This window comes from Manis javanica, chromosome 7, assembly GCF_040802235.1.
Source record: "Manis javanica isolate MJ-LG chromosome 7, MJ_LKY, whole genome shotgun sequence".
Classification (NCBI taxonomy): domain Eukaryota; kingdom Metazoa; phylum Chordata; class Mammalia; order Pholidota; family Manidae; genus Manis; species Manis javanica.
In genome coordinates this window covers 24,382,063-24,409,876 of record NC_133162.1, presented here as the reverse complement: position 1 = coordinate 24,409,876, position 27,814 = coordinate 24,382,063, and the positions used below count along the sequence as shown (strand labels likewise).

Here is a 27,814-nt window from a genome sequence, read left to right as displayed (position 1 = left end):
TCCCGCACCCCAAGTGGCCAGCCCGGTGCTGACCGCCCGACTGGGGCAGGGCTCAGCACACCCTTGGTGTCTAGTGATTCTCAGAATGGTGGCACAACTCTGAAATCTCACATCAAGATATAAAAACAATATATTTGGGAGGAAGAGAAGAGTGCCTCTAAAACTATTATTAGCAAATCCTTTTTTTTTTTTTTTTTTTTGCAGGGGGATGTGTTCAGCAGAATTCTCTGCTCCAATTAAATACCAAAATTCAATATATAATTTTAGGGGTATAGATATCCTATCATTCTAGAACAATTCATTGAAAAGACTATATACTTTTCCCACTGAATTACATTAATTCTGTTGTTAAAAATCAATAAACTATATATGTGAGGCTCTATTTCTGGATTCTATGCTGTTCCACTGATATATATATCCTGACACCACCATCATGTTCCTTGGTTATTAGAGGTTTTTAGTTAAGTCTAAGAAGAAATCAAACCTTTTCTTCTTTTCCAAAACTGTTTTGGTCATTCTAGGTCCTCTGCATTTTCAAACACATACTTTAACAAATGCTAATTTCTACAAAATAAAAGCCTCTTGGGATTTTTTGTTTTAATTGGGATTGCACTGACTCTCTAGGTCAATTAGAAAGAATAGCTGAAAATGTTTGCCTACCCTACCAATCATTAGTGAAGAAACATTGGGATGAAGCAAGGCTGCTGTCTACTATCACTACTTCTATTCCTCTTTGTACTGATGGTCATGGCCAAGGTAATAACAAAAGAAAAATAAATGAGGCATAAAGATTAAGAAGTAAAAAAATAAAACCATTAATATTCACAACCAATATGAATTTACAAACAAAATCAAAGGAACCTTCAAGAGATGCAAACCTTTGGATTTTGAAGGGTTCTGACACCCTTATTAGAGACAAATTAATCCCCAGAAGGTATAAGACACTAGGCCTTCAAGGAAAAAATAAGATGAAAAAGTTCTGGAGAAGTATAGTGGTGAGTGTTGCACACCAATGTAAATGCACTTAATGCCAATGAACTATACACTTAAAAAGGTTAAAATGGTTATGTTTTATGTCATGCATACTTTACTACAATTTTTTTAAAGTTTTATGTTATGCATATTTCACCATAATATAAAAAGATAGGGAGACTCTAAGAGAGAGACAATAGGATCCTAAGACTCTATAGTATGAAGAACCAGCAGAGCATGAACGTGGACTAGAGAGGAATCACTAAAATTCTCTCCTTGTCACCCCAAGGACAGCCCCACAAAGAACACTGAGCAGAGCACTTGAGTCTGGAGCCTGGGCTCCAAATTGCACCAGCTGACCGAGAGACCCTTTGCAAGGCACTTATCCTTGTCTACGCAATGGGGGAAGATGATGCTCATGGCCCCCTTCCTCCGTCTTCAAAGCACTTTTCTCCAATCTCTGCTTCAATCGCCACACCTCATCTGGCTCTCCTGCCTCCCTCTTACAGTGACCCTGGTGACTGCGTGGGGCCCACCTGCATAATCCAGGAGACTCCTTAAGATCCTGATCACATTGGCACAGTCCCTTTCTCCATATAAGGTAACATTCCCAGGTTCTAGGGATTAGGATGTTAACATCTTTGGGGGCTACTATTCAGCCTATCATAAACCACATCCCAAGGAGTAATATCTAGGAAATCGTGTACTGGTGTGCATGTGTGTGTGTGTATTCTAACTGTGCTAGAGCTCGGCACCACTACAGCCAAGTACCACGGACAGAGTGGCTTAACAGATATTTAGTGTTTTGGTTGCAGAGGCTGGAAGTCTGAGATCAAGGTGTCGGCAGGTTGGTTCCTCACGAGGGCCCTGCAGGAGGATCCGTCCAGGCCTCTCTCCTGGTTTCTGATGACTTGCTGGAAGTGTTTGGAGTTCCTTGGCTTGTAGTTCTGCCCTCAGCGTCCCACAATGTTATTGTGTGCATGTCTGCAGCCAAATTTCCGCTTTTTATAAGGATGCCCACCCTAATCCTAAGTACATCTGCAATAACCCTATTTCCAAGTAAAGGAACATTCTGAGTTCCTGGAGATTAGGACTTCAACATACAGACTTTGGGGGACACATAAGACTTCAGCCCCTAATACAACATATGAAAACAACACATAATATTGGAAGATAAAGTATTTCCTCATATATAACCAAAACTCTTTTCCTGAAATCACAGTGGTATGCAACACAACATTTTGGAAAATGTGAATAATAATAGTAAATGGTACACAGCTTGTCAGTTCTGGACTCCAATCAGTTTCATCTGCAAAATGGGGACAGTGAGAGAACCAGGCTGATATGGACAAGAAGATTAAATGCGATATACATGTAAAGTACATGGCACAGAGGCTGGCACAGACTATGTGCCCCAAACACATTAGCAATTATTATCATTTTATCATCATCAACACTCGTTATGACATCAGCCTGTGTCCATAATGCCAGGCAAAGTGCTTAGAAGCTACAGCCCTGAGGTCAGGGAGGCAGCAGGGAACCCATGAGGGGCAGATGGGTCTGGGAGGTGTGTGCAGGGGCCCCAGGAGCTTACCAGATGGTGTGCAAGGGCTGGACTTGGGGAGGAGGCCTCTCGCTTTCCCAGCGGCTTACCAGGTGCACGAGGGCTGGCTGGGGTGTATTTTACATTAGCATGGTGGCCAGGCTATGAGCCCAACACCCACAGCAAGATGCACACAGAGCACAGGAAGCAAAGATGTGCTGGATGGAGCTTTCCCAGGGGAAGCTCAAGCCTAGGAGGCGTTCAGCCTGGTGGCTATACCCCTCTCCCTCTGTAACTACCCAGTGGACCCATTCCAAGCACCCTCACTGTGCTGACCCACAGCCTGCAGAGAAAGCACTGTGTGGGAGTCCAGAGAGGAGGGCTCTAGTACCAGCCTGGAGGCTTGCTGGGTGACTGGAGTGAGGACTTGGCCTCTCAGAGCAGCAGTGGCCTCATCTGTGAAGTACCTGCCCTGTCCCAATGGTATCGTGGAGATCCAAGGAGAACACACATGAGAAAGTGCTGCCAAAGGCCAGATGCAATTATTCCTACTTCTCTGAGCCTCAGTCTACTCATCTGTGAAATGGGGTTAAGCCTATTATCCTCCTCCCTGAGGGCTGATGCAGAGTTGAAAAGGGAAAATATATGTGTAAAGTGCTTTAACCCACGCCAGGTACAGAGGAAACCACCAGAAGCAGTCACCTCTCTTGGCACTGCTTCACCACTATTAGTACTCCAGTTGGTGATATGCTTGAGCTCTTCAGTGTCAGAACTCCAGCTTATTCTTCCTAGCTATGTGACCTTGGCCAAGTCACTTAACCTCTCTGGGACCCAGTTTTCTCATCTGTGATGTGGGGTGAGTAAAAACAGCCACCCCATGGTGGTACGTGGATTGATATAACAGACGAGCACAGTGCTTGGCTTACTCTAAGTGCTTGATAAATGGGGTCATCTTTTTCAAGGTGAAGAGACTCCAGGGGTACCTTTCTCTCTCCTGCAGCCCTTCAGCTTCCAGGCAACTGCTCAGGGCTGTCAACCAGGTCACCCTGTCCTCACTCTCAATGGCTGAAAGGATTTCAAGATCCGTCACCTGTCACTTCACAGCCTTTACCTCTTGAGGCTCTGTGCTTTGTTCCAACGTGAGATGGCTCATGCCCCTCTTGGCCAAGAGGGAAGGGCATGGTGCTAGGGCAGCTGACGGCCTGGAAAGCTGGTGACCTGGTCAGAGATGCTGGATTCCGTTAGCTCTGAGCCTGGCTCTAGGTAGAACGGGTAGCGCTCCCCTGGACTCTGAGCCTGGAACACGATTTCCTACTGCAGAGCTGGGGCTACACCCCGATCCCCTCCAAACACCAAGCGTGTCAGCCTTGGGCTACCTGCTGGTCCCTCTTCCCTCTCATCCCCAGGGAAGTACAGGGCTAGAGGTACTGGGCACCGGGGCAGGGACACGAGTACTGGGCAGTAGGAGGAGTGGGGCTGGAGGGGGTCATCTGAGAGCGAGTGCTTGGACTTCCTCCTCTGGGCAACAGGCAGCTCCTGGGGGTTGCTGAAGAGAAGTAACCCTGTGAAAGTGGAATTCTAGAAAGAAAAGTCTGGCCAGTACATGCGATGGAACAGTGGTTAAAGAGACATCTGTGTGTGGGACAGATTGCCAGAGAGATCCTGGTGCTGGCCATGGCCCATGGTGTCAGCAGTGACACTGCCCCACAGAGGATGAAGCCCCACTAAAAGGAGTCTGCCCATGAGTGTGTGTGTGCGTGTCTTTGTGCACACCTATTTCCCAGCAGGGTCCTGGCTGAGGTGATCCTGTTCCCTCTGCAGGGGGTGGGGAGAATTCTCTACGTATCCTTCTATATCTTAGGCACACCAGAGACCCCTCCCAAGGTTTATAACCCCAACCCCCCACCCTAAAGCTGCCCAGCACCTTCCTCTCCCACATGGACCTCCAAGGACCATGGACAAAGAGTAAGAGGCCCCGAGGAAGGTGAAGGGGGAAAGAAGGAGAATGAACCTCCACCTTCTTTCCCAGGTGGACCGCACCCCTAGCCCCAGTGTTTCTTGATAACTTTCCTCCCGATCATCCCTCCGAGTGGCTCAGAACTGTGGTCCCCAAGATGCCATAGCCACTGTGGGATCAAATGATGCCAACGTTTGGGACAAAGATAGCCTGCTCTTGGCAGGGATGAAGCCAAGGCAAACTGTTGGTGGCCCTGGGCCCAGGCTGCTGTTTGAGCCTGCGTTCTGGAGCTGGCCCCCAAGATGTTCCCTTGACGCTGTTCTCTCTTGGAAAGAAGCCAAGCGACACTTCTAATCAGCAATCCAGCATCCTTGCCTTCCTCCTTCCCCTCTCCAAGCATCTCCTTTCCCTAGTTTTTCTCTATTCCAGAGGAGTCAGGGTACTTCCAGGCCTCACCCTCAACCCTCCCTGCCTCCACCCCCTACAAAGTCTCATGCCAAAGGAAAAACAAGAGAATAAGCTAAAGAAGAAGGTTGGGGTCTCCAGGAAGAATCCAGCAGCTCCCTGTGGTCTTAATATAACAAGATATTTAACACGTGGTGGACATAACATGCTATTCCACATTCATGCTGTTTTGTGCTTTTGCAAATTGTTCCTCTTACACAGAATGCTCTACCCTATGTGCTGTTACCACCCATGAAGCCTTTGCACATATTAATCCCTCATTTATTTCCTCCTCTAAATTGCTTCTGTAGTTTGGTCATACTTCTAGAACTGCAGTCACTACTATGTTATAACTATTTATTTAAACATCTGCCTATTTTGAAAAGCCTATGAGCTTCTTACAAGCAACATCTGTGTCTTGGTATGCCTACTGTCCATCACAGTGTCTGACACATAGCTGGCACACAGCTAGATTACATTTCCCAGCCTACCAAGGAATATGAGCAGGGGTGTTGTGCACTTCCTCCACACAACCCATAAAATCTCCCTGCTTCAAGTAGCATTATTTACAACAGCCAAGGTATGGAAGCAACCTAAGTGTCCATCCACAGATGAATGGATAAAGATGTGGTACATATATACAGTGGAATATTACTGAGTCATAAAAAAGAATGAAACTTCACCATTTGTAACTATATGGATGGACCTAAAGGGTATTATGCTAAGTGAAATAGGTCATATAGAAAGACAAATACCATGTGATTTCATTTATATGTAGAATCTGAAAACCAAACAAACAAAAATAGAAATAGATTCATAAATACAGAGAACAAACTGGTGGCTGTCATAGAGGAAGGGGCAGGGGACTGGGCGGAATGGGTGAAGTGGTTAAATTTCCATTATAAAACAAGTCACAGGGACGAAAACTACAACATAGGGAACAGAGTCAATAATATTGTAATAAGTTTGTATGGTGACAGATGATAAGTACACTTACCATGGTGAGCATTTTGTAATGTATGTAATTGTCAAGTCCCTATGTTACATGCCTGAAACTAATATCATTATATGTCAACTACACTTCAATAAAAATAATAATAATTGGGCCTTACTTTTGATAGAGAATTGTTTTTAAGTCCCTGCAATCCCCCATACTCTCTGTCCTCCCCCTCTGCTGGTGGTATAGAAAGATCCACAGGGCATGGAGTGGACAGACTGGAAAATCCGGGTCCTGAATGACCACCGGGAGCACAGCCCTTCAGTAACTTGTTTTGGTCTATGACAGGAGCAGGAAATAAACCTTTACTATACTGAGTCACTGAAGCGTTTGTCACATGGCAGTTAGCCTGTCCTGACTATTACTAAGGAAGGAGCTCAGTTAGTTTCAATGTGTTGAACCAAACTGAAAGAGGGGAGACTTAATACAAAATGCAGAACCCCCCTAGATCTACTCAAGTCAGGCATTACATTCCCTACATGGTTGAACTATCTCCACAGCTAGGCAACCCCCCACTCCCACCCCCTGGGCCTTGCCCTATCTGCCAAATCACACATGCAGTATTTAGAATGCCAAGCACCACCAGGAAGGACTATGAAGGGTGGGGAACGAGGACTTGCCAGATGGCCTATAGAAGTCACCATACGTGAATGAGGCCTAACTTGAGATCCTGGTTCCACAAGCTTGTAGGCGGCACACAGACACAGAACTGAACTGGAGGGAGGGGCTCCTCCTCCCCACACAGGCATCAGCAGCCCTGACCCAGAACCAAGCTCACAGGAGACTTCCATGACAGCAATCTACCACCTCTCTGAGGGAGCCCGCAACACCCTGGCCGCTTCTGGAGGTGCTGGACAGTGTTCCTCACACAGAGCCCACACCCACCAGGCCAAACTCCCCCTGGTCACAAAGGGCTACCACCAAATAGGAGAGATCACATTTGGACAGAAGGGAAAAAAAGGAGTGGAGAAGGACTTGAAATGTACCTTTCTAAAACTCTAAGCCCTTGCTCCTCGGGGTATGATCCTGAATCTAACCGAATCATCACCTGAAAAGCCACGGGGCAGACCTGCTGAATTAGAATCTGCATAAAGTAGCTATTGTGCATCTTAAAATTTGAAAGCCCTCACTTTCTCTGTCACAAGGATTCCAGCTCATCTTTAGCAAGTGCTTCCAATTGGAAGTCCAGCCTCTAAGCAAAAATGGACACACGGGAGGAGGAATGGGAACTAAACAGTAGAACTTGTCTTTAGAGTGAAGGAGGCCTCAGGCTCATGTGACTCCCTGCATTTTGCACCAGCTTGCCAAACATTCATTTATGTATTTAATGGCGATTTCCTGAGCACCTGCTATGTGTCAGGCACTGTTCTGGGCCCTGGAAAACAAGCTAATGAGCAGAGAAGGTCTACACTCCTAAAGCTCACATTCTAGTGGGAATAAGATAATAAACAAGTAGACAAATAAGGACAGACTGTAATAAGTGTCTCAAAGACAATAGAATATGACAATGTGGCAGGGCTGCGGGACCCCTGGGGAGCGCCCTGTGAGCTGAGGCCTGAGCACTAATCTGGGGGAAGGGAGTCACAGGCACAGGGAATAGCAACAGCAAAGGTCCCGAGGCGGCATTGTGCTTGGCCCCCCAGGAACAAGCAGGTGAGCGGTGAGCTACAGCCAGTGAAGGAGGGTGCAGGAGGCAAGTCTGGAAGGGCAGGGGGCGGCCCACCACACAGGTCAGGCGGCAGGACACGTAGTTAGGAGTTAATCCTGAGAGAGAGGAGGGCTTTTAGAAAGGTTATAAATGTGGGTGTGATGTGATCTAATTGATGTTTTTAAAGGATCACTCTGGTTGGTGGGACAAGAAGAATACAGGTGGGAAGATCTCTAAGGAGGCTGGCTCAGGTGCCCAGGTGAGAGGTGAGGGGGCTGCACCCAGTGGGGACAGAGCAGGCGGACAGGAGGAGGGTGGAGCCAGGCTACATTCTGAGGGGTCTGAGAGCACGGGCAGACTTGCTGTTGGACTGGATATAGGACATGACTGGCCAGATCTGAGGTGGTCCCAACTCGATTTGAATCCCTTTGGCATCTCAGGTGCTCATAATAAGCTGATCCAGGCAGCCCAAGTACCCTGATCTGGCCTGATGGCAGCAAGGGCTTCCCGCCTGGTCAGTGCGGTTGGCCATGTAGCCTACAGGAGTCTTTTCTTGTAACTTCTTTCTGGAGCCCCGTTAGACCAAGGGCTTCCCACTGTCTCTTCACATTGCAGAAGGGAAGGCCAAGGGGGGGACCAGACAGAAAAAGAGAAAAATCTTCAAAATAAAAACTACACCTTGGACAGGGTTGTCACAGGGAGCCCTAGAAAGCAGCCCACAAAGGAGGCACGTCACCCAGGGCCAGTCTTTGGCTTCTAGCTGCACAGCCAGCTCTGTTTAATGAGGCTTTCCTGGGGGCAGAACATGACTCCCCCCAGGGAGCCAGGAAATGCAATAGGAAAAGTCCCCTGCAGAGTGCCGCGTCCTCCCCTGGCGCCCAGCTGCAGGTCACTTGTCCAGGTGGCAGCCCTCCTGCTGCCCCAGGTGATGGCTTCCTCTGGGAGGAAGGCTTCCTCATAAACACGGCAGCTGCCCACCGAGAAGGAGGCAGTGTAAGGAGAGAAAGGGCTGGCCGCTTGAGGACTGTGGGGTGCCTGCCTCTCAGGCTCTATCCTCACCAGAGCAGGGATCTCACCATCCTTTGCCTGTGCCTGAAGTCACCCTGCCTCCCTCCATACCTCTGCCCATACTGGTCTCCCTGCTGGAACACCTCCTCTGCACCATTTGAGTTCCTGCCCCTTTGCCTGTGGCACTACCAAGGGAAACCACACAATTTCATTTTATTGCACAGGGCCAAGGTGTGTTTTGCTTAAAAATAACCACTCTCTGCCCCTCCTTCTCTCTGGAGGCAAGTGGTCCTCCACCTGGGAAATAGGGCCAATGCCTGAGGAGTGCCCAGCATCAGCCGACAGCCCCCCAACACCCACGCAGGCCCCGCACGTGAGCCGCCCCATCTGACTCCTGGAGAGACCTCACTGAACAAACAGCGAGCCTCTCAGGAATACTAAGATAAACGAACTCCCCAAGAAACCGAAACCAGGAGGCAGCAGGAGGCAGCAACACAAGGCAATGTCCACAGCTCCCCTGCCAGTGGGGGCTCCCCAAGAGGAGGAGGGGCTGGCAAGCCCACCCGAGAGGAAGGTCCTCCCCAGATCTCCTGCTTGGTCACCCTGCTCCAGACTCAGACTGGGGCAGTGGGCGCGGGAGAGTCTCCAGCCCGAGATCGGACTGCAGGTCACATAGAAGCTACAGGAACACTCAGCCACACTGCAGGGACACATGGAGTATTCTGAGGGCCACACTGACCCTACCAGAGCTGTTCCCTTTCCTTGGCAAATGCCCACTGCTCAGCCATTTCTAGCGGGGACAGCAGGGGGGCAGGTGTGGCCCTACAGGACTAGTAGCATGGGGTGGGGAGCAATTAGGTGATGGAACAAACAGACGCAACCCAGGGGCCCCTCTGTTCAGCCAGAGAAGGGCAAGAGCCAGCCTGAGGTCCCTGCCCTCTGTGCCCCAGGCCCACCCATGGGAACCCAGAGCCCTGCCCTCTGGGGCAGCCTGGGCAAGCCCCGAGAGCGCTGCCAGCCCCCTGTGCTCATGGGGCCTGGGCACAACACGGACCAGGGAAGGGAGAGTGCAGTCCTGTCACTTCTGGGAGGAGGAAGAGCTAACAGCTGGTCATCGTGGGTGTCCTCTGGAGTAGGGTAGCCTTCCCCCCAGGGTGCCAAGACTGACACCTGATTCTAATGCCCAAATAAGAGCCACTGTCAGGAAAAAGGCAAAGTTGGAAGCCCCACAGTCCCCTGAGGGCAGCGCTCCACTCCACCCACAGGCTTTTGCCTCCAAGGGTGCAGACTTGTCAGACCCCTCACTCACTGCCATCAGCCACCCCTGCACAGGCCAGGGCCAGGTTCCACCCTGCCCCTCTCCCAAGCTCCTGCTTGGGACGCGGCACCAATGTGACCAGGAGAGATACAGACGAGAGAGGCCAGACATACCAGAACAAGAGAAATGGCCTCCAGAAGCCGGGCTGGGTCAAGGCCAAGGAGACAGGCTCAGACTCTAGACACCCCTGGGGAGGCGAGGAGATAAACAGAGAAGCTGGGGCAAGAAAGAGACAGAGAAAACACCACAGGGAGAGTCCAAGACTTAAGAGTGGGGAAAAGGAGACTAACACAGAGACTCACAACCCTCCCCAGCCTGGGCCCACCTGCTCTGTAGCTGAAGCCTTCCAGCAAGGGAGGGAAAGCACCCTTTCAGAGATTCCAGGGCGTCCCAGGACAGCTCTGCAGTGCTCTGGCCCATACAGGGGTCACATCAAAGCTACAAGTGGCAATGGCAGAAGGGGTTTAGCATGAGACTTCCAGAGCCAGACGGCCCGGTCTGCATCCTGGCAACTCCAACGTGTAGAAAGGGTGGATCTGCAGTTCTATACCCCCACCCTACCTTGGTTCTAGCCAGAAACCTAGGGGCTCCGAACCAGCCCAGTGTCCCTACTGCACGAAACAGTTCATAAATGGGTTAAGTCTCACAGTTTTGAGTTCCCTACATTTGGTAGGTTTTTCTGGCCTGTCTCCCCTGTCTTGGTCCTGGCCCCTTTGCACCATGGGATGGAGGTAGGAGCAGGTACAGCCCAGAGCCCTGAGGGGCACACACAGAGGGGTCTCCAACCACCCTTCCAGTGTGGGTTCCTCCTTACAAGGTTCCAAGAGGAGTGGAGCCCTGGGAATCCTGGGATAATAGCAACCCCATGTCCTTGGGGAGTGAGGCTGGCCTCCACCAGAGATGCCCTCAGAGACCAGCTGGGCACTATCTCAGTGGGAAGAACGGCCTTTTGTCACATGCCAGAACCACCCTCTCTGCAAGCATCTCAACTGCAGCCCATACACCAGCATCCCGCTTCCTGTTTGTTTTTTTTCCTAAGGTATATCTGAATGTGGTCCATTTAGTCCCAGGATCACCCCCATGTCTGCCCCATTCCCAGCCTCCCCCAGCCCCCTGCCAGCACCGAGATCAGACTTCCAGCGCAGCTCAACTGCCCACTTTGTTCTGCTGGGCACCAGATAGATGCTCCCTAATTAGCAGACGAAGCCAAACCCTGGCTGGTGTTTGGGCTGTCTCCTAGCCAGCCCCGGAGTGTTCATTTACACAGCCTGGGGGGCGCCCGAGACCCTTTCTTGCTAGGAAAATGTTCCCCTCGTCCAGGCCAGACAGACACCTAAGCCCAGGGGGGCACCTGAAGCAGCACCCTCCTCCTGAGGGGCCAGAGGCAGCACCGGGGTGACTGTCCTAACTCCACAGGTGACTATCCTAGCTCCATAACTGCTCTGGGCACAGTTGGAAAGGCCTTATCTCCTGGAACCATCTCACAACTCTAGGAAGCAGCTTCTGCAGTTAGAGCCACTTAGCAGATGAGAAGGCTGAGACTAATGGCCAGGGTCACACCGGCGGGCCAGGCGCACACCCACGACGAGGCCTGTGCAGTGACAGCCTGCGCTCTCTGTCACTGAGAGAAACGGCCCACTAGGTATCCCGGCACCAGGAATCCCCCAGGCTCTTTTGGACAGCCTGATGTTTCCCACCTGTGGAGGCCTCTGAGGACTCGAACATCTTTTTTCCTTAGCTCCAGCTAAGTTGAGGATATGAAGGGAACAGCATCAATTCTCCAACTCCTATAAGGGCCTGGAGGGAGGGAATGAGATGTAGGAGCTGCAGCCCCTAAGATCGCCTGGGGGCTGAGGCCCAACCAGGGCGGTAAGAGCCAGTGAGGGAGCCACAGCAGCTGGCACCTCTAGGTCACCCAGCTCATGGCAATTCGCCCACCAGAGGGAAAACACACCATCATAACTGGGGCCCCCTCAGCCCACCAGGGCACACCTAGTTCCTAAGAATCAAAAGCAACACCAACTGTTGCTATTGTGAGAGGCGGGGTACAAGGCCAGGACCTCCAGACCCCAGATATGGGGGCTGCCTCAACAAGGCAGCTGGGACACCCACGGCACACAGGCCTGGCGGCAGTGGTCTACACCTCAGGGTGCTTACCCATCCTGTGCCTTCTGCCCTGATCATGCCACGAGCTGGGGGCTCCAGCTCAGACCAAGGCCATCACCTGGGATGTCCCAGGCTTTCAGCCTACAATAACCCCGACTTTTCCCCTCAGGGTCCCTAGTACCAAGCCTGGTGCCAGGCATGAGGCTGGCAATCCTCCAAAGGGGCCAGGACTGACTGAAAACTCCCTCCTACAGGAAAGGAGCACCTTGGGCACAGCTGAAAGGTCCACAGAGTTGCACACGGGCGCGCGCACGCACACACACACACACACACACACACACACACACACACACACACACACACACAGAACACTTACCTGGCCACCACCAAAGATCTTCCTTCCCTTCATTCTCCAGTTTGGAGGGGGACACAGTCCCCCCACCCACTCTCCACTTGGTTATCCAAGGAGGGATGGATGGGGCCCCGTGGGGGCAGAGCTGAGTTTTCTAGGGGGACCTTTGGGCCTGGGACCAGAGGAGGAAAGAGGTGACAGAGGTAGCAGCTGCACTCCAGGGCCTCCCTGACGTAAGACACAGACACACCCGACATGGAGCCTTCTGCCAGGAAAACAAGGTGTGCAGCTCTGAGCAGTCATGCAGGGAGTGTGGCCTGACTCAGTTGCTGCCTCTGGCAGAGCTGGGGTTTATGATCCAATGAGAGAGGCAGGAGGTGGTGGGCAGGACACGTGGGCTGAACTCCAGGAAACAGCTGAATCTCTGAAGGAGCTGCGGCTGACCTTTCTGGGAGCTAGAGAGAAGTCTTCTGTCCCTTGCACAGGCACCTTCCCTCCTGAGAGGGTGAATGTGTCATGTCCCCCCCCACCAAGAGCTCTCTGAGTGGTGCAACAAGGGGCTTCCTGCCCTTCTCAGCCAAAAACAGAAATAGAAACTTCTGGATGGGAGGCTTGAATTCTAGAATGGAATGAACTAGAAGATAGTGGGCCTGAGTTCTAGTCCTGCTGTCCTTGCTGGCACCATAATTTGAATAAGTTACTTACCCTCTCAGAGCTTCATTTCCTGATCTGTCAGTAAAGGAAATGGACTACACCAGTTGGTGGCCAATAGATTTCATCTTACAGGGCCATTGCCAGTTGACAGGTAGTACCTTACTGAAAATACCTGTTTTGGGTTTTAGAAAGCTTCTGAGACCATGTCTGGGCTCATGTTCAATAAACAAGATGAATTTCCCAAGCACACCTGTAGGTGGTGAGTACCCCACAATGCTGGGCTGCTTCAGTATATAGGACAAGCTCCTCATCCCTCTTTGCATCCTTTAGGGCCTGCCCAGGTGGGAAGGTCTCCTGACAGCAGGGCCCTTCATGGGTGGGTTGCAGGGCCTGAGCTTACTCTCTCGGGGGCTTATTTCTCTTTATGCCGGGATGCTCGCAGGCCCTCCCCTACCTACTCTGCCCCAAGGCCATCCCCCTCCCTCATCTCTCTCCATCTATTCTGGACCTGTGAGACTCCTCCTAAACAAGGTTATTCCCAAACGTATCGGGTTGAATAAACTGCCCAAGAATGGGTCATTGGGTAAACTCCATCTGCTTGGAGGGGAAAAAAATAAACCAAATTTCCAGTGGGCTCTGCTTAGAAGGGCACCAAGTAACCCCAGGATTCCAGCTGGGTGGTGAACAGCTTTCCATCCTGAGCTAGCCTCAAGGTATCATTTCACCAGGCCCTCCCCTCCCAACATTCCCTGGATGACAGACACCCAGAGCCCTCCTCCACCCCCACCCCAGCACCCGCAGAACTTGCCAGGGGGGGAATCAGAAAGAGAGGAAGCTGTTCACCATCAAGCCACAAGGACACAATGAAAGGGACCGCTAGAGCAGAAGCCAGTTTCCCAGGGAGGGGAAGCCACCCCTGGAGTTCCCTGGAGCTCCCAGAATCCCCACAGGGCTCCCCTGGAATCCCATCAGGATTCTGAAAAATGCCTTTTTCCAAGAGCATGGAAAACTGTCGATCAATAATTACTTTTAAAAAGTAGTGTCTTCCGGAACAGAATAGAGACTCCAAACATTAACCCAAACATATATGGCCAGTCAATATACAATAAAGGAGCCAATGGGGAAATGACAGTCTCTTCAGCAGATGTTGCTGGCAAAACTGGACAGCTACATGTAAGAGAATGAAACTGGATCACTGTCTAACCCCATACACAAAAGCAAATTCGAAATGGATGAAAGACCTGAATGTAAGTCATGAAACCATAAAACTCTTAGAAAAAAACATAGGCAAAAATCTCTTGGACATAAACATGAGTGACTTCTTCATGAACATATCTCCCTGGGCAAGGGAAACAAAAGCAAAAATGAACAAGTGGGACTATATCAAGCTAAAAAGCTTCTGTACAGCAAAGGACACCATCAATAGAACATAAAAGTATCCTACAGTGTGGGAGAATATATTCATAAATGACAGATCCGATAAAGGATTGACATCCAAAATATATAAAGAGCTCACCCACCTAAACAAACAAAAAGCAAATAATCCACTTAAAAAATGGGCAGAGGAGCTGAATAGACAATTCTCTAAAGAAGAAATTCAGATGGCCAACAGACACATGAAAAGATGCTCCAGATCACTTCTCATCAGAGAAATACAAATTAAAACCACAATGAGATATCACCTCACACAAGTAAGGATCACCATCATCAAAATAACAAACAACAACAAATGTTGGTGAGGTTGTGGAGAAAGGGGAACCCTCCTACACTGCTGGTGGGAATGTAAATTAGTTCAACCATTGTGGAAAGCAGTATGGAGGTTCCTCAGAATGCTCAAAATAGAAATACCATTTGACCCAGGAATTCCACTTTTAGGAATTTACCCTAAGAATGCAGCACTCCAGTTTGAAAAAGACAGATGCACCCCTATGTTTATCGCTGCACTATTTACAATAGCCAAGATATGGAAGCAACCTACATGTCCATCAGTAGATGAATGGATAAAGAAGATGTGGTACATATACACAATAATATTACTCAACCATAGGAAAAAACAAATCCTACCATTTGCAACAACATGGGTGGAGCTGAGCGTATTATGCTCAGTGAAATAAGCCAGGTGGAGAAAGACAAGTACCAAATGATTTCACTCATATGTGGAGTATAAGAACAAAGAAAAACTGAAGGAACAAAACAGCAGCAGAATCACAGAACCCAAGAATGGACTAACAGTTACAAAAGGGAAAGGGACTGGGGAGGATGGGAGGGAAGGGAGGGATAAGGGTGGGAAAAAGAAAGGGGGCATTACAATTAGCATATATAGTGTGGTGGGGGCACGGGGAGGGCTGTGCAACACAGAGAAGACAAGTAGTGATTTTACAGCACCTTACTACACTGATGGACAGTGACTGTGAAGGGGTATATGGGGGGGACTTGATGAATGGGGGAGCCTAGTAAACATAATGTTCTTCATGTAATTGTAGATTAATGATACCAAAATTTTTTTAAAAAGTAGTTTCTTCCTAAACAAAAACAAATGTTGGCGAGGTTGTGGAGAAAGGGAAACCCTCCTACACTGCTGGTGGGAATGCAAATTAGTTCAACCATTGGGGAAAGCAATATTGAGGTCTCTCAAAAAGCTCAAAATAGAAATACCATTTGACCCAGGAATTCCACTGCTAGGAATTTACCAAGAATGCAGCAGCCCAGTTTGAAAAAGACAGATGCACCCCTATGTTTATCGCTGCACTATTTACAATTGCCAAGAAATGGAAGCAACCTAAGTGTCCATCAGTAGATGAATGGATAAAGAAGATGTGGTACATATACACAATGGAATATTATTCAGCCATAAGAAGAAAACAAATCCTACCATTTGCAACAGCATGGATGGAGCTAGAGGGTATTATGCTCAGTGAAATAAGCCAAGCAGAGGAAGACAAATACCAAATGATTTCACTCATATGTGGAGTATAAGAACAAAGAAAAACTGAAGGAACAAAACAGCTGCAGAATCACAGAACCCAAGAATGGACTAACAGTTACCAAAGGGAAAGGGACTGGGGAGGATGGGAGGGAAGGGAGGGATAAGGGCGGGGAAAAAGTAAGGGAGTATTACGATTAGCATGTATAATGTGGGGGGGACATGGGGAGGGCTGTGCAACACAGAGAAGACAAGTAGTGATTCTGCAACATCTTACTACGCTGATGGACAGTGACTGTAATGGGGTTTGTGAGGGGGACTTGATGAAGGGGGGACCCTAGTAAACATAATGTTCTTCATGTAATTGTAGATTAATGATAACAACAACAACAAAAAAAAGTGTCTTCCTAACAGTGTTACTGAGAAAAAAGGTAGGTTGGTAGTAACACTTTGAGGGTGGGAAGCATTTATCCAGGAAACTCTTAAATACTACTCCATGCCTCTCCTGCCTGGTGGCAGACTGAGCAATGTGGTCAAAGTAAAGTCTGAATGAATGGGAAACAGGGAGAAACCTTTGCCTCCATATGGAGTGGAAATCTCTACTTTCTCCTCTGAGTTAAGTTTCTGAGGGCCTAACTGGTAAGGTTTCTGCTTCCCTATCTAGAGTCTCCAGGCCAACCACTATCCTAAAGGTGTTCTTCCCATGGATTGTCTCATTTCATTCTATTACCTCATGAGGCAGTTATTGTTACTATCCCCCTTACGCAGATGAGAAACTGAGGTCAGAGAGGTTAAAGAACTCACCAGAGGTCATATACAGTTAGTAAGTGCTGGAGCTGGTCTTGCAACCCAGCCATTTGGCTTTGTAGTACCTGCCTTAACCACTGTACTCTCCGACCACATGACTCCTAATGGGCTCAGTCACGACACAGGAACCATTGCCCATGTGCTTCCTGCCCCAGTACACAGTTCAGATATTTTGAACAATATTTGAATACAAGATTCCAGTCTGACAGGATGATTTACACAGGTCCCTGGGGTTTGCTGTAATTGGTTCTAGCCAGTTACATTTCGTAGGAATGATCCAGCATGATGGTTTAGGAAATTATTAGATGTGTTGTCGAGATCTATATTATTTCAACCTGTGTTTCTGTTAGGTCATTATACTATAATGATCATGAGAGATATGCTTTATTTTAGACTTCCCACTTTCCCCATCTCTCCCCATAGTTATCTTTTTAATTATTAAATATCAGTGTTGTAAATAATAACGTGAATACGGTCTCCTTTTTTAAAAAAAGTAAAACATTACAAATAAGGCTAGGATTCCTCTTTGACCAAGCCCCTCTTCCCACTGATTCCCTTCTTCTAGAGATAATCCATTACCAATTTGGAGTGTATCCTTCCAGATCTTTTTAAGACATTTATATACTTATGCTGTACATGTATTTACAAAGATACAGCTTGTTGTTTCTGCATAATTGCTGCCATACTGTAAATAATGTTTTGAAACTTTCATTGGTCATTCCTTAACATTTCTTAGAGATCCATCCATGAAATTGAGATTAATCCCATTTGTTTTGACTGTTATACCAAACAGTATGAGAATACCAGAATCACTCACTCTATAGAAGGTCTCAAAATGGGAGGTTGTTTCCCATTTTCCCCATGGTAAGCAACTTCAGGCTCTCTGTGCCTTCCTGGGGCTGGGAACTGACCTCAGCCAAGGCCAGTGTTCTCTATCCACAGTGTGTGAGTGATCACAATGACCCACGCTCACCGCACTACTGGAGCTTAAACTCCCACGTACCAGAACTCTCTAGAATCCTTGGTACAAAATTGTTCTTAGAACTTGGCATGCTACCTCCCTAGGCTTGGCCCCCTTGCTTTTAGTCTGGGGACAATGATCTCAAAAAACACAGAGTTCGCCTTGGTGATTAAAAGAGCCTGCAGGAGAGACGTGCCTGTTCCACCCCCTTTCTGCTCCCAGGCTGACTCCTGGCACACACCAGCATCACCCCCGTTTGACCTCAGCTGAGGCCTGCTCTGGACATCAAACCAAACTAAAGTTCATATAAATTTAATAAACAGAAAAATGAACACAGATGTTTTACCTGCATAGCAAGGGACTGGGAATAGAACTCTCCTAATTGTGAAATGCAGTGATCCAGTAACTCCACAAACGACATCATCTCTCTCTCTCTCTCTCTCTCTCTCTCTCTCTCTCTCTCTCTCTCTCTCTCTCTCTCACACACACACACACACACACACACACACACACACACACACACACACACACACACACGTCTGTTCCAAGGTCAGTTATTAATGATTCGGGGATTCTAATTTTGTTCACCCATTGTTATCTTGGCTATTTGACAGCTGGAAAGTGAATGTGAACCCGGGTGGGGTAAGTGGGTGGGGAGTCTGGAGAGATGAATAAGGAAAAGAGATAAAAGCTCTTCAAAATAGGTTCAGTCCTTTAGAGCAGATGAGCAAACCTGAACAACCTTCTTGACTCTATCTTCCAAGCTGTGCAGGGGAAGCTGAAGGGCCTCTCCCGGCTCTCCTCAAATATTGACCCTGTACACTTAACAGGCTGGAGTTCCGACTAAAAGGCCAGCAGCACCAGGGGCCGATGTTTGCAGAGCAATTACTGCAGCCCAGCACCTTGTAGGTCAGATTGTGAAACAAACTTCGATGGAGCCAGGGCTTCAGAGAGCCTTCCGGTCTCTCCTCAGTGGGGCCAGGGCCTGGGGGAGCTACTTAAAGGTGAGAAATTGTGCAAGGAAACTTACAGAGGCGGAAAGTGTGGGCCAGGGCCGCAGAGAAGGCAACTTAAGAGCATCTGTGGCCCTTTAGCCTCCTCCTTCTCCCCTTGACTGCACCTCCACGTAACTCAAGCCCTTTATAACCAAAGAGACCTCAACATCAGGCCCTGTCATGGCCAGTTGCCTCTGGGACAGGTCCCTTTCCTGGTCACATAGGGCTGAGTGGAGGGTTATTTTCAGGAAAAAACAATTTCCACTTGGAGACCAAGAGCCCCTCCTCTCCCTGTCCCCAGCCTGACATCTGAAATGCCTTTAGAAGCCCTCTCCAGTAACTGACCTGGCTCCCAGGAGAGGTTTTGGAATAGCTGTTGATTGAATTGCTCCACTGCTAGGGCAGATCAGGGTGGAACACAGTCTCCCTCTTCCTGCTGGGGCCCTCAAAGATTTGTACAGGGCGATTTGGGAGGGCTTGGGACAGTGGCAGAGCACTCTGGGATGAGCGTAAAGCCTGCTGGTGCCTCAGGTGGGCAAGCAACACAGCCCAACAGAACTCTGTGTGATGATGGGAATGTTTTGTATCTGCCCAGTACATAGCCGCTCGCCACTGTGGCTACTGAGTACTTGCAATGTAGTAAGTACAACCAAGAGACAACATTTAATTTAACCCTTAAAAATTAAGTGAACTTAATGTAATTTAAAATTTTCAATTAATTTAAATGTAAGTGTAAATAGCTGCATTTTTGGTGGGTGGCTACAGCATTAGGCAGCACAGGTCTAAAGCCCCCACACCTGGTGCCTCCCAGTGGGCAGGAAGAGGAGCTAAGTTCAATGCACAGCCCCTTGTGTGTGGAGGACGCAGAATCACAGGATCTAAAGGCCCAAAGCAGAAGATAGGTGGAGAGAAGGTTTGGGTCTTATCCTAGTGTTGTTTGAGAGATTTCAGCAGGGTGTGAATGACTAAAAAGGTTATTAGAATTGTATGTACATTTACCCATTTATCTGTGAAGAGAATTTTGTTTTCATTAGAATCACAAATGAATTCCTTATCTGAAAAATAAAATTAGGTAAAATAATTTATTGATCTGTCAGATAAAACTTATTTCTTCAGGGACACCTGCCCTAATCCAGATTATAAATTCTCCTTATAATTATCTCTATGGTAATTTTCTTTGTAGCATTTGGAATAGTACAAAACACTTAAAAAAATCTGTCTTACCTCACTAAGATATAAGCTCCATGAATTAAGCAGTAACCAGATCTTCTTTTGCTCGTCAATAAATTCCTAAAGGCTGGTATACTGCCTGGGACATAGAGGGCAGGCACTTAGACTGGACAGATTGAGAATGCGTGGATGGATGGATGCAAGGGACAGATGGTCAGAGAGAAGGAGGTAGGCATGCAGGCATAAATAAATGAAAAAATTAACAAATTAGGAACATACTTAACTCCAATAACTTAATTCTCAAAAAACAACTAAGTCTCCCCAACCTGGAGTGGGAGGGTGTGTCTATATCACTCTAGGCTGCTGCTACCAATAAAAAAAACACAGGGGCATCTTCTCTGTTTCTCCTTCCAAGAAGAATGTTTTTTTCCCTCCTCTTCATCCCATGACACATTGCTTGTCCCTCAATCTAGAATTTATTTCACCTACAGTGGACTTCACTGCTTGGAAGTCTACTTTGCCCACCAGACTCCTGGAAGGAAGGGATCCTGTCCTTCTCAACTTAGTGTCCCTCACAATGTGCTGGAAGCCTTAGCGTAAGTTAGTCCACTGTTACCCCAAGCTAGCCTGGTTTATTCCGCTTTATACCTCCACCCTCACCACTCACAGTCAGGGTAAGGCTGCCAGATTCAGCAAGTGAAGATACAGGACACACAGTAAAATCTGATTTTCAGATAAACAATAAATAACTTCTTTATTATAGTCTATTCCATGCAATCTTTGGAACATACCAAAAAAACACAGTTATTGTTTATTTGAAACTCAAAATGAATCGGTTCAATAAATGGTGATGAGAAAACTGGACAGCTACCTGTAAGAGAATGAAACTGGATTACTGTCTACCATTATACACAAATGTAAACTTGAAATGGAATAAAGACCTAAATGTAAGAAATGAAACCATAAAGCTCTTAGAAGAAAACATAGGCAGGAATTTCTTGAACACCAGTATGAATAATTTTTTTTTCTGGCTATGTTTCCCTAGGCAAGGAAAACAAAAGCAAAAATAAACAAGTGGGACTACATCAAACTAAAAGGTTTTATACAGCAAAGGACACCATTAACAAAATGAAAAGGCAACCTACTGTACGGTAGAATGTATCTGTAAATGACATATCTGATAAGGGGCTAATATCAAAATATATAAAGAACTCATACAATTCAACAACAAAAAAAGAAATAATCCAATTAAAAAATTGAGACAGGACCTTAATAGATATTTTTACAAAGAAAACATACAGATGGCCAACAGGAACATGAAAAAATGCTCAACATCACCAATTAGCAGAGAAATGCAAACCAAAACCACAATGAGATATCACTTCACACCAACTCAGAATGGCTACTATCCAAAAGATAAGAAATAAGGTGTTGGAGAGGATGTGGAGAAATGGGAACACTCCTATATTGTTGGTGGGAATGTAAGTTGGTGCAGCCACAGTGGGAAGAAGTATGGAGGTCCCTCAAAAAACTAAAAATGGAAATACCATATGACTCAGCAATTCTACTTCTGGGAATTTACCCTCCCCCCAACAAAAAAAATCACTGATTCAAAAAGATATATGTACTCCTATGTTTATTGCCACATCTATAAGATATGGAATCAACCAGTGTCCATCAATAGATGAATGAATAAAGGTGTGGTACATATACACAAAGGAATATTATTCAGCTATAAAAAAGAAAGAAATCCTGCCATTTGTGACACCATGGATGGACCTAAAGGGTACTATCCTGAGTGAATAAGCCAGGCAGAGAAAGACAAATACCACATAATTTCATTTATATGTGAAATATAAAAACAAAACAAAAGAAAAGAGAAATAGACTCACTGACACAGAGAAGAGACTGGTGGTTACCATGGGTGAGTGGTTGGGTGAGTGGGTGAAGGGGATAAAAAAAGCACAAATTCTCAATTATAATACAAATTATTCATGGGGATGAAAGTACAGCATAGAGATAATATTGTAATATCTTTCTATGTTGACAGATAGTAACTATACTTTTTGGAGTGAGCATTTAATGATATAGATAAGCTATCGAATTGCTAAGGTATATACTTGAAACCAATATAATGTTGTATATCAACTATACCTCAATACAAAAACAAAAACAAAAGGACTTGGCCATCTCATATTTATCTGGTGATCCTATCCCGGGCTTCAAAAGTAGCAGGTAGCCAATGAGGAGTATGGGAGGTGGGAATAGGGAGGGGCACCAAGATAAATGATCTGCTCTGGGCCATCCTAAGGCTTCAGATAAGGGTAGTTGCTGGGTAAATTACAGTTAAGTGCAGTTACTGGGTTGGCTCTGATTTCTCTCCCCCAGTGCCATGAGTGTAGCTAGCTCCCCAGTGTCCAGCGTAGTTCTAAATGCTCTGTAGAGGACTCATTACCGCCACGGGTCACACCAAAGAGACACTGACCCTCCTCCAAGGGCAGGTCCTCCTGCTCCTGCTTCCCCACCTGCCGGTTGCCTTGGCATGTGCCTGAGATTATTCATTCCCAAGGATCTCCTTGGAGCACCACATACAGAGAGCAGTTGAGTCCTGGGAGAAGCTTTGATGATGACAACAGAGTGGCACCCTCCTTCAAATCTTAGTTTGCACACAGGTTGAGGGTATGAGGAATGTGCTGATTAAGAAGCTGCAGTGGAGAGAAATGGAAAAACCATAATCTATAACAGAGCATCCTTCAGATGCTTCCTGGCCTTGTGGCTGCAGAGTGTGAAGGGCAGAGCACGGCTGCCCACCTCCAGCCTTGCCCCACGAAGGAGAAGGACACCAGAGGCACCTGTGCACTGTCCAAAGGGAAATGAGAGCTGTACATGCCCCATGGCCCCCGGCCCACTGCCAGAGGTGGGTTGGGACCACTTGATATCGCTTTGCATATGATTCCCCAGGTTACATTCGAGAAGTGGGAGCCAAAGTCCTCCCTGTGGTCACCTGATCTCCACCAGGAACAAAAGACATCATTGAAGAGGAAGAAATACGTAAGGGAAAAGTATGAGGAGACCCACACTGGGGACCGGGAAACCAACGTGTGGGAGGGGACGCAAGGGTCCTTCAAAGGGGTGCCCAGGCCACTGCTCTTTCTGAATACTGTGAATAAACTCCAGATGGTGCCTGAGTACTATGACTGATGACCTGAACTGGTTTAGCTCAGCAGTTCTCCATAGGGGTCTGTGAACACCTGACACTGTTAAGTAAAATTGTCCATGCGTATAAGCTCCTTTTCTGGGGAAAGGGCTTCCATCAGATTCACAAAGGGGTCTGTTGCCCCTAAAGGCCCAGACCCATGAGTGGGTAAAGTCAGTTAAGCAGCTTCCTCCAGGCTGGCTTACTTAGCCCAGGACCCCAGGGTTCTGAGGTAGGGCTCAGCCCAGCAGGGAGGGGCAGAGGGTCCTGAGGGCAGCTCGCTGGCACTGCACCTGCTCTCAGCACACTGCGTCCTGCCCTCCTGCCCGTGACAGGATCAGAGAGGGCCTGCGGCTTACAGACCCTAAATACTCTGGAACAGGCCTGGGCACAGAGCAGCTGCTCAGCACCTAGTGAACCCCGGTAAGAGGAGGTACACGCCCTCGGACTTGCTCCGTGGGCAGCCTCACTTCCTTGTCACTGCTAACATGGCATAACTCGTCAGAGAGCTGCCTGTCAGGAAAACTGTGCTTCACCCATTGAATCATCACAACCCTACTGGGTGGGAACTGCTTCAATTTTCATTCCACAGATGAGAAAACAGAGCCTAGAGAAGTTAAGGAACCTGCCCACAGTTACACGGTGACAGAGCCAGCAACCAGTTCCAGGCAATGTGTCCCCAGTGCCTGAGCTCTAAGCCACTCTGCCACACAGCCTCTCAGCAAGCTGAGTTCCCAGGGCCACCAGCGACCAGAGTCGGGGCTAGCAATGCCACTTGGCCCTCCCCTATAGGAGCCGCCATATTAAACAGTCACCCTGATAAAAAAAAAAGGCTTTCCAAAATTTATGCCCCTGAGTCATCCCATCAATGGGTTCTGTGAAATGGGTTCACAAAGATGCCACACTTGGCTCAAAGTTTAAATTCCAAAGAACCATCCTGAACCCTTTCGAAACTGCATCTACAGGGTGGTGATGGCCCACGTGGGCAGGACTGGCTCACAGCTAGTGCCAGCCCATCATGCAAGCTGTTCCGGGCTCTGTCTCCTCCTGGCACACAGGAAATGAGCCCAGAGGCAAGGGAGAAGTGGAGGGACCGGCATTCCTTTCCTGTGAGATTCTGTTAAGCAGGGAGGGGTGGGGGAACAGAACGGAAAGGGGGGGAAGAAAACTTCTGACTTGAGAGTTTCTGCTGGCTCTCGGACCCCCTCTGGCTCATCAAAGAGCCCTTTCAGGGTTCCCACTCCCCAACTAAGTTATCACTTCCTGTCCAGCACACTACACCCATTGATGGGGTATCAGCAAGTCCCACCAGTTTATGTCAGAAAGACCCAAGGAGACTGAACAAGAATGGAAGGGGGGAAGAGGAAGGAGGCAGGAGGGAAAGGCGTGGCTTTCAGTCAAATCCCATATTCAGTGGGATATTCAACCCCTTATTTTTGGATTAAGAGAGGACTTGTAATACAGGACACCTGCTCACCTTTGGCTCATCTCTTAGATAGAGCAATAAGGACAATGGGGTAAAATCAGGGGCCTGGGGACAAGCACGCACGCCTGGCCTCTCCAAGGTGACTCACCACCAGAGGTCTGCTAAGGAAGGAGTGGACCTTGGTTGTGAGGGCTAGGAATGGGTGTCTTCTCTTTGTGTTTTTATTGGCCTAAACCAGGTTTATAGTCCTAAGGAAGACCCTAGAAGCTTTTGGCTTTTCCTTCCTGGTATAAGAAGGGTTGCTGCACAACTCACAGTGATTCTGCCTTGTCTGGAGCCTGCCTCTAATAAAGAGGGGTGGACCTGACAGTCATGTCTGTGCTACACAACCCTCTACCCCAGGCCATACTAATTGGTCCAGAGAGGGCACCTGACTCAAGTCAGGCCAATCCAAGTTTTCCCTGGGGTTTTTCAATTTTGAACTGGGAGAAAATCAGTCTCTCTGCTGTTGGTAATCACAAGATATGAAATTCACAGCCAAGTTCCTCAGGAAGCTGAGGACAGTGCCCAGAGAGAAACTGAGGCAAAACAGGGGGAAGGCAGCCCTGGCCCCTACACATATATATCTGAATTCAGGTGTTCCTGGAACCCCTGCCTCACTTGCCTTTCGCCATCTGGTCAACTGCAGAAGCTTCTCTGGTATCTTCTTCCAACCCAGTCTCCTTTTTGTCTAAGATGGTATGAGTGTGAAACTGAGGGAGGGCAGGGACATGGGACATGCATCATGATTAATTTTTCCTGCCTGTGATGATAAATGCTGAGATATAAATAGTAGAGTAAGAACCAGGAGGGTCTCCATCTCAAGCCAAAGATTCCATTTTTAAAAAGCAGGAAGTTAGGAGGTGAGATTCCTGACGTATTTTATGGTCATCAGCCAATAACCTACCCTATCTTAAGGCAGGGCAAGCAGTCCTAAATGGTTCATCCCCACCACTTAAGTGTAACCACTATATTGGAGAAGAACAGAATAAAGAAATTCCTTGTGTTTTAAGTTTATCTGACAGAATATGTAGAGGACAGACTATGGATGGTGACACAATGTCTCTCCCTGGAGACAGACACCATGAGACCACATGTCAAGCCTATGCCTCCCCCTCACCCCCACCCCCCCATCCCCACCCTTTGCCCCATTCTTGAAAGCCTTAAAAGACAGAATTCTAGGCCCTTAAGCGTACCTCGTCTCTGAGGTTGCCTGCACTCCCCCTTCTTCAACTGTGTACTTTGCCTCAAATAAAGAGTTTCCATTGCTAACTTACTGGGTTTTGTCTCTGCCCTGCCAGCGGTTAAGCATCATTGTTACTTTGCTATGTCATTCAGTTTTCTAGACTTAAGCACAAGTCTTCACTCTTTCTGTCCTACTTCAGACAAGTAGGGAGGCACTACTGAGATTTCTGATTTAGGCTTGCAAGTTTCTGTCGCCTGTGTGACCCAGATGGGACTGCAGCTGTACAATGCTCTTTAGTGGCCTGCCCAAAAATCTCCTTTCTTTGCCTTTGGAAAGTTTGCAGAACATAATCTCACTCCATCCAGTGCTCTGCGGCTCCCCCAAATCCTGGGCTGGTAGGGACTGAGTTCCCACGCTGTGCAGACTCAAGCAGACACTGGGCGGCCAGGTGACCCTGGCTTCAGGAGCAGGCAAGGGATCTGCCCTATGCCGAGCAGTTCAACGAGCTCCCCTGTCCCCCCTCTGCTCTTCCTTGCTTTCTCTGCCTGCATGGCTGCTGCCATCCACTACTACTCTCACTTTAATGGACTCTTTCCTTACTTACACTTGTCTGACCTGTTCAAGAATTCTTTCTTGACCAGAGTCAAGAACCCTCCCCGTTCAGGTTGAGGTTTCAGCTAGTGCACAGGGAGAGACCTCCCAGACGCAGCTGCCCAGCAACAAAACTACCATGTGTGACCTGAAGCCCTGACCAAATGTGCTGGCATCCAGGGAGCCGTGGGACCCCTACTACCATCCTCCTGTGTGAACATCAGAGAGACACACATACCATACACATGTACAGACAGCATGGCAAGAGCCTTATTTGGTTAGACAGACACAGTGGTATGCCCAGTGTGTGTCTGTAGTTCAAGAAATTGTTTATTTTCTGTTTTGGTCTTTTCTGCGTGTTTGCTTTTCTTTGGCTGCAGTGATGTGGTGGCTTGTGTCTCACCCTGGATGTTTCCAGACACATGTCTGCTCATGCACACTGCACCCACAGCCATCCTCCCACCTCTCCACCCTGGTTTCCTACCCCCCAGGCAAAGGAGGGTGACAAAGCATGACTGTTAAGACCATTGGAGGAACCCAACAAAGCCCCAAGGATCTGCCTGCCATACCCAAGACTGGGCCGAGCCCAGCACAGCCATCAAGATTCCCTCATCCATCCCTCTGCTCCACTGCAGCCCCTGACCCTGAGAGCTCTCTGGATGAGTGAGGATGAAAGAAGCCAGCCCAGCAGAGACTCAAGCCACTGCAGGTCCAACTGGGTACCAACTGAGCTCAGAGCAACTCACCTGCAGGTCAAAGAACTTGCTGTATCTCCGGTAAATGGTCTGGGACGTGGAGTCAGACCAGGTCACATTGATGATGTATACCTGTGAGGAAAAGATAAGAGAAGGTCAATGGGTGGCTAAGGCTGGGCTTCAAGCTGTGCCAGGAATCACTTAACATGACTCTGGGTGCTCCCTGGCCAGGACTGTCCTTATCTCTGTCCCTCGGCCTAGCACAGTGGCAGGTCACGGGTGCTAAATATATAGATCTAAATATACACAAACCCCTAACTAGAAAGGTATTCAATAAAATGCGAAGGACGATGAACTTAGGAGCGTAGGATTATAAGTGGTTTTAATTTCCTTCTGTTTGTTTCTATGGATTTTATACAAAGAACATAAAACTGGGGTTAAGAAAATTTAAATAGCTAATTTCCACTGGTTCTGAAACTTTAGAGAGAATGAAAATCTTCAAGGGGCCTTCCCAAACTGTAGAGTCTGGGGACCCACCCTCTGAAATTCTGCATAAGTAGACCTGGGTTTGGGGGGCTTGGGTATCTATATTTTATTTTACTTTTTAAATATTTTATTTTTAGGTTAACTGCAAAACTTAAGAGAAAGCACAGAGTTCGCATGCATGCGCCATCCCTGCAGATGCGCAGCCTCTCCTACTGTCAACACCTCCCACCACGTGACACATTTGTTACAATCGGGCATCTGTGTTTTTGATGAACCACTTGGGGCTGTTCTGCTGCAGCTGATCCTCAGAACTCACCCTGAAGAACACCGCCCAAGACCA

At 48.0% G+C, this 27,814-nt stretch overlaps 1 protein-coding gene across 4 annotated transcripts in view; it reads right to left on the bottom strand.

The window, feature by feature from the left end:
* SH3PXD2A (SH3 and PX domains 2A) overlaps nt 1-27,814 on the bottom strand; it is a 221,233-nt gene that overhangs the window by 147,055 nt on the left and 46,364 nt on the right. For 3 of the 4 annotated variants that reach the window (XM_037001249.2, XM_037001247.2, XM_037001248.2), the window contains exon 2: nt 27,040-27,120. In XM_037001249.2, coding sequence (XP_036857144.2) covers nt 27,040-27,120 — 81 coding nt within the window. Of the gene's footprint in view, nt 1-12,369; nt 12,636-27,039; nt 27,121-27,814 lie in introns of those variants that run through there. The other variant, XM_037001250.2, reaches the window with a different exon arrangement.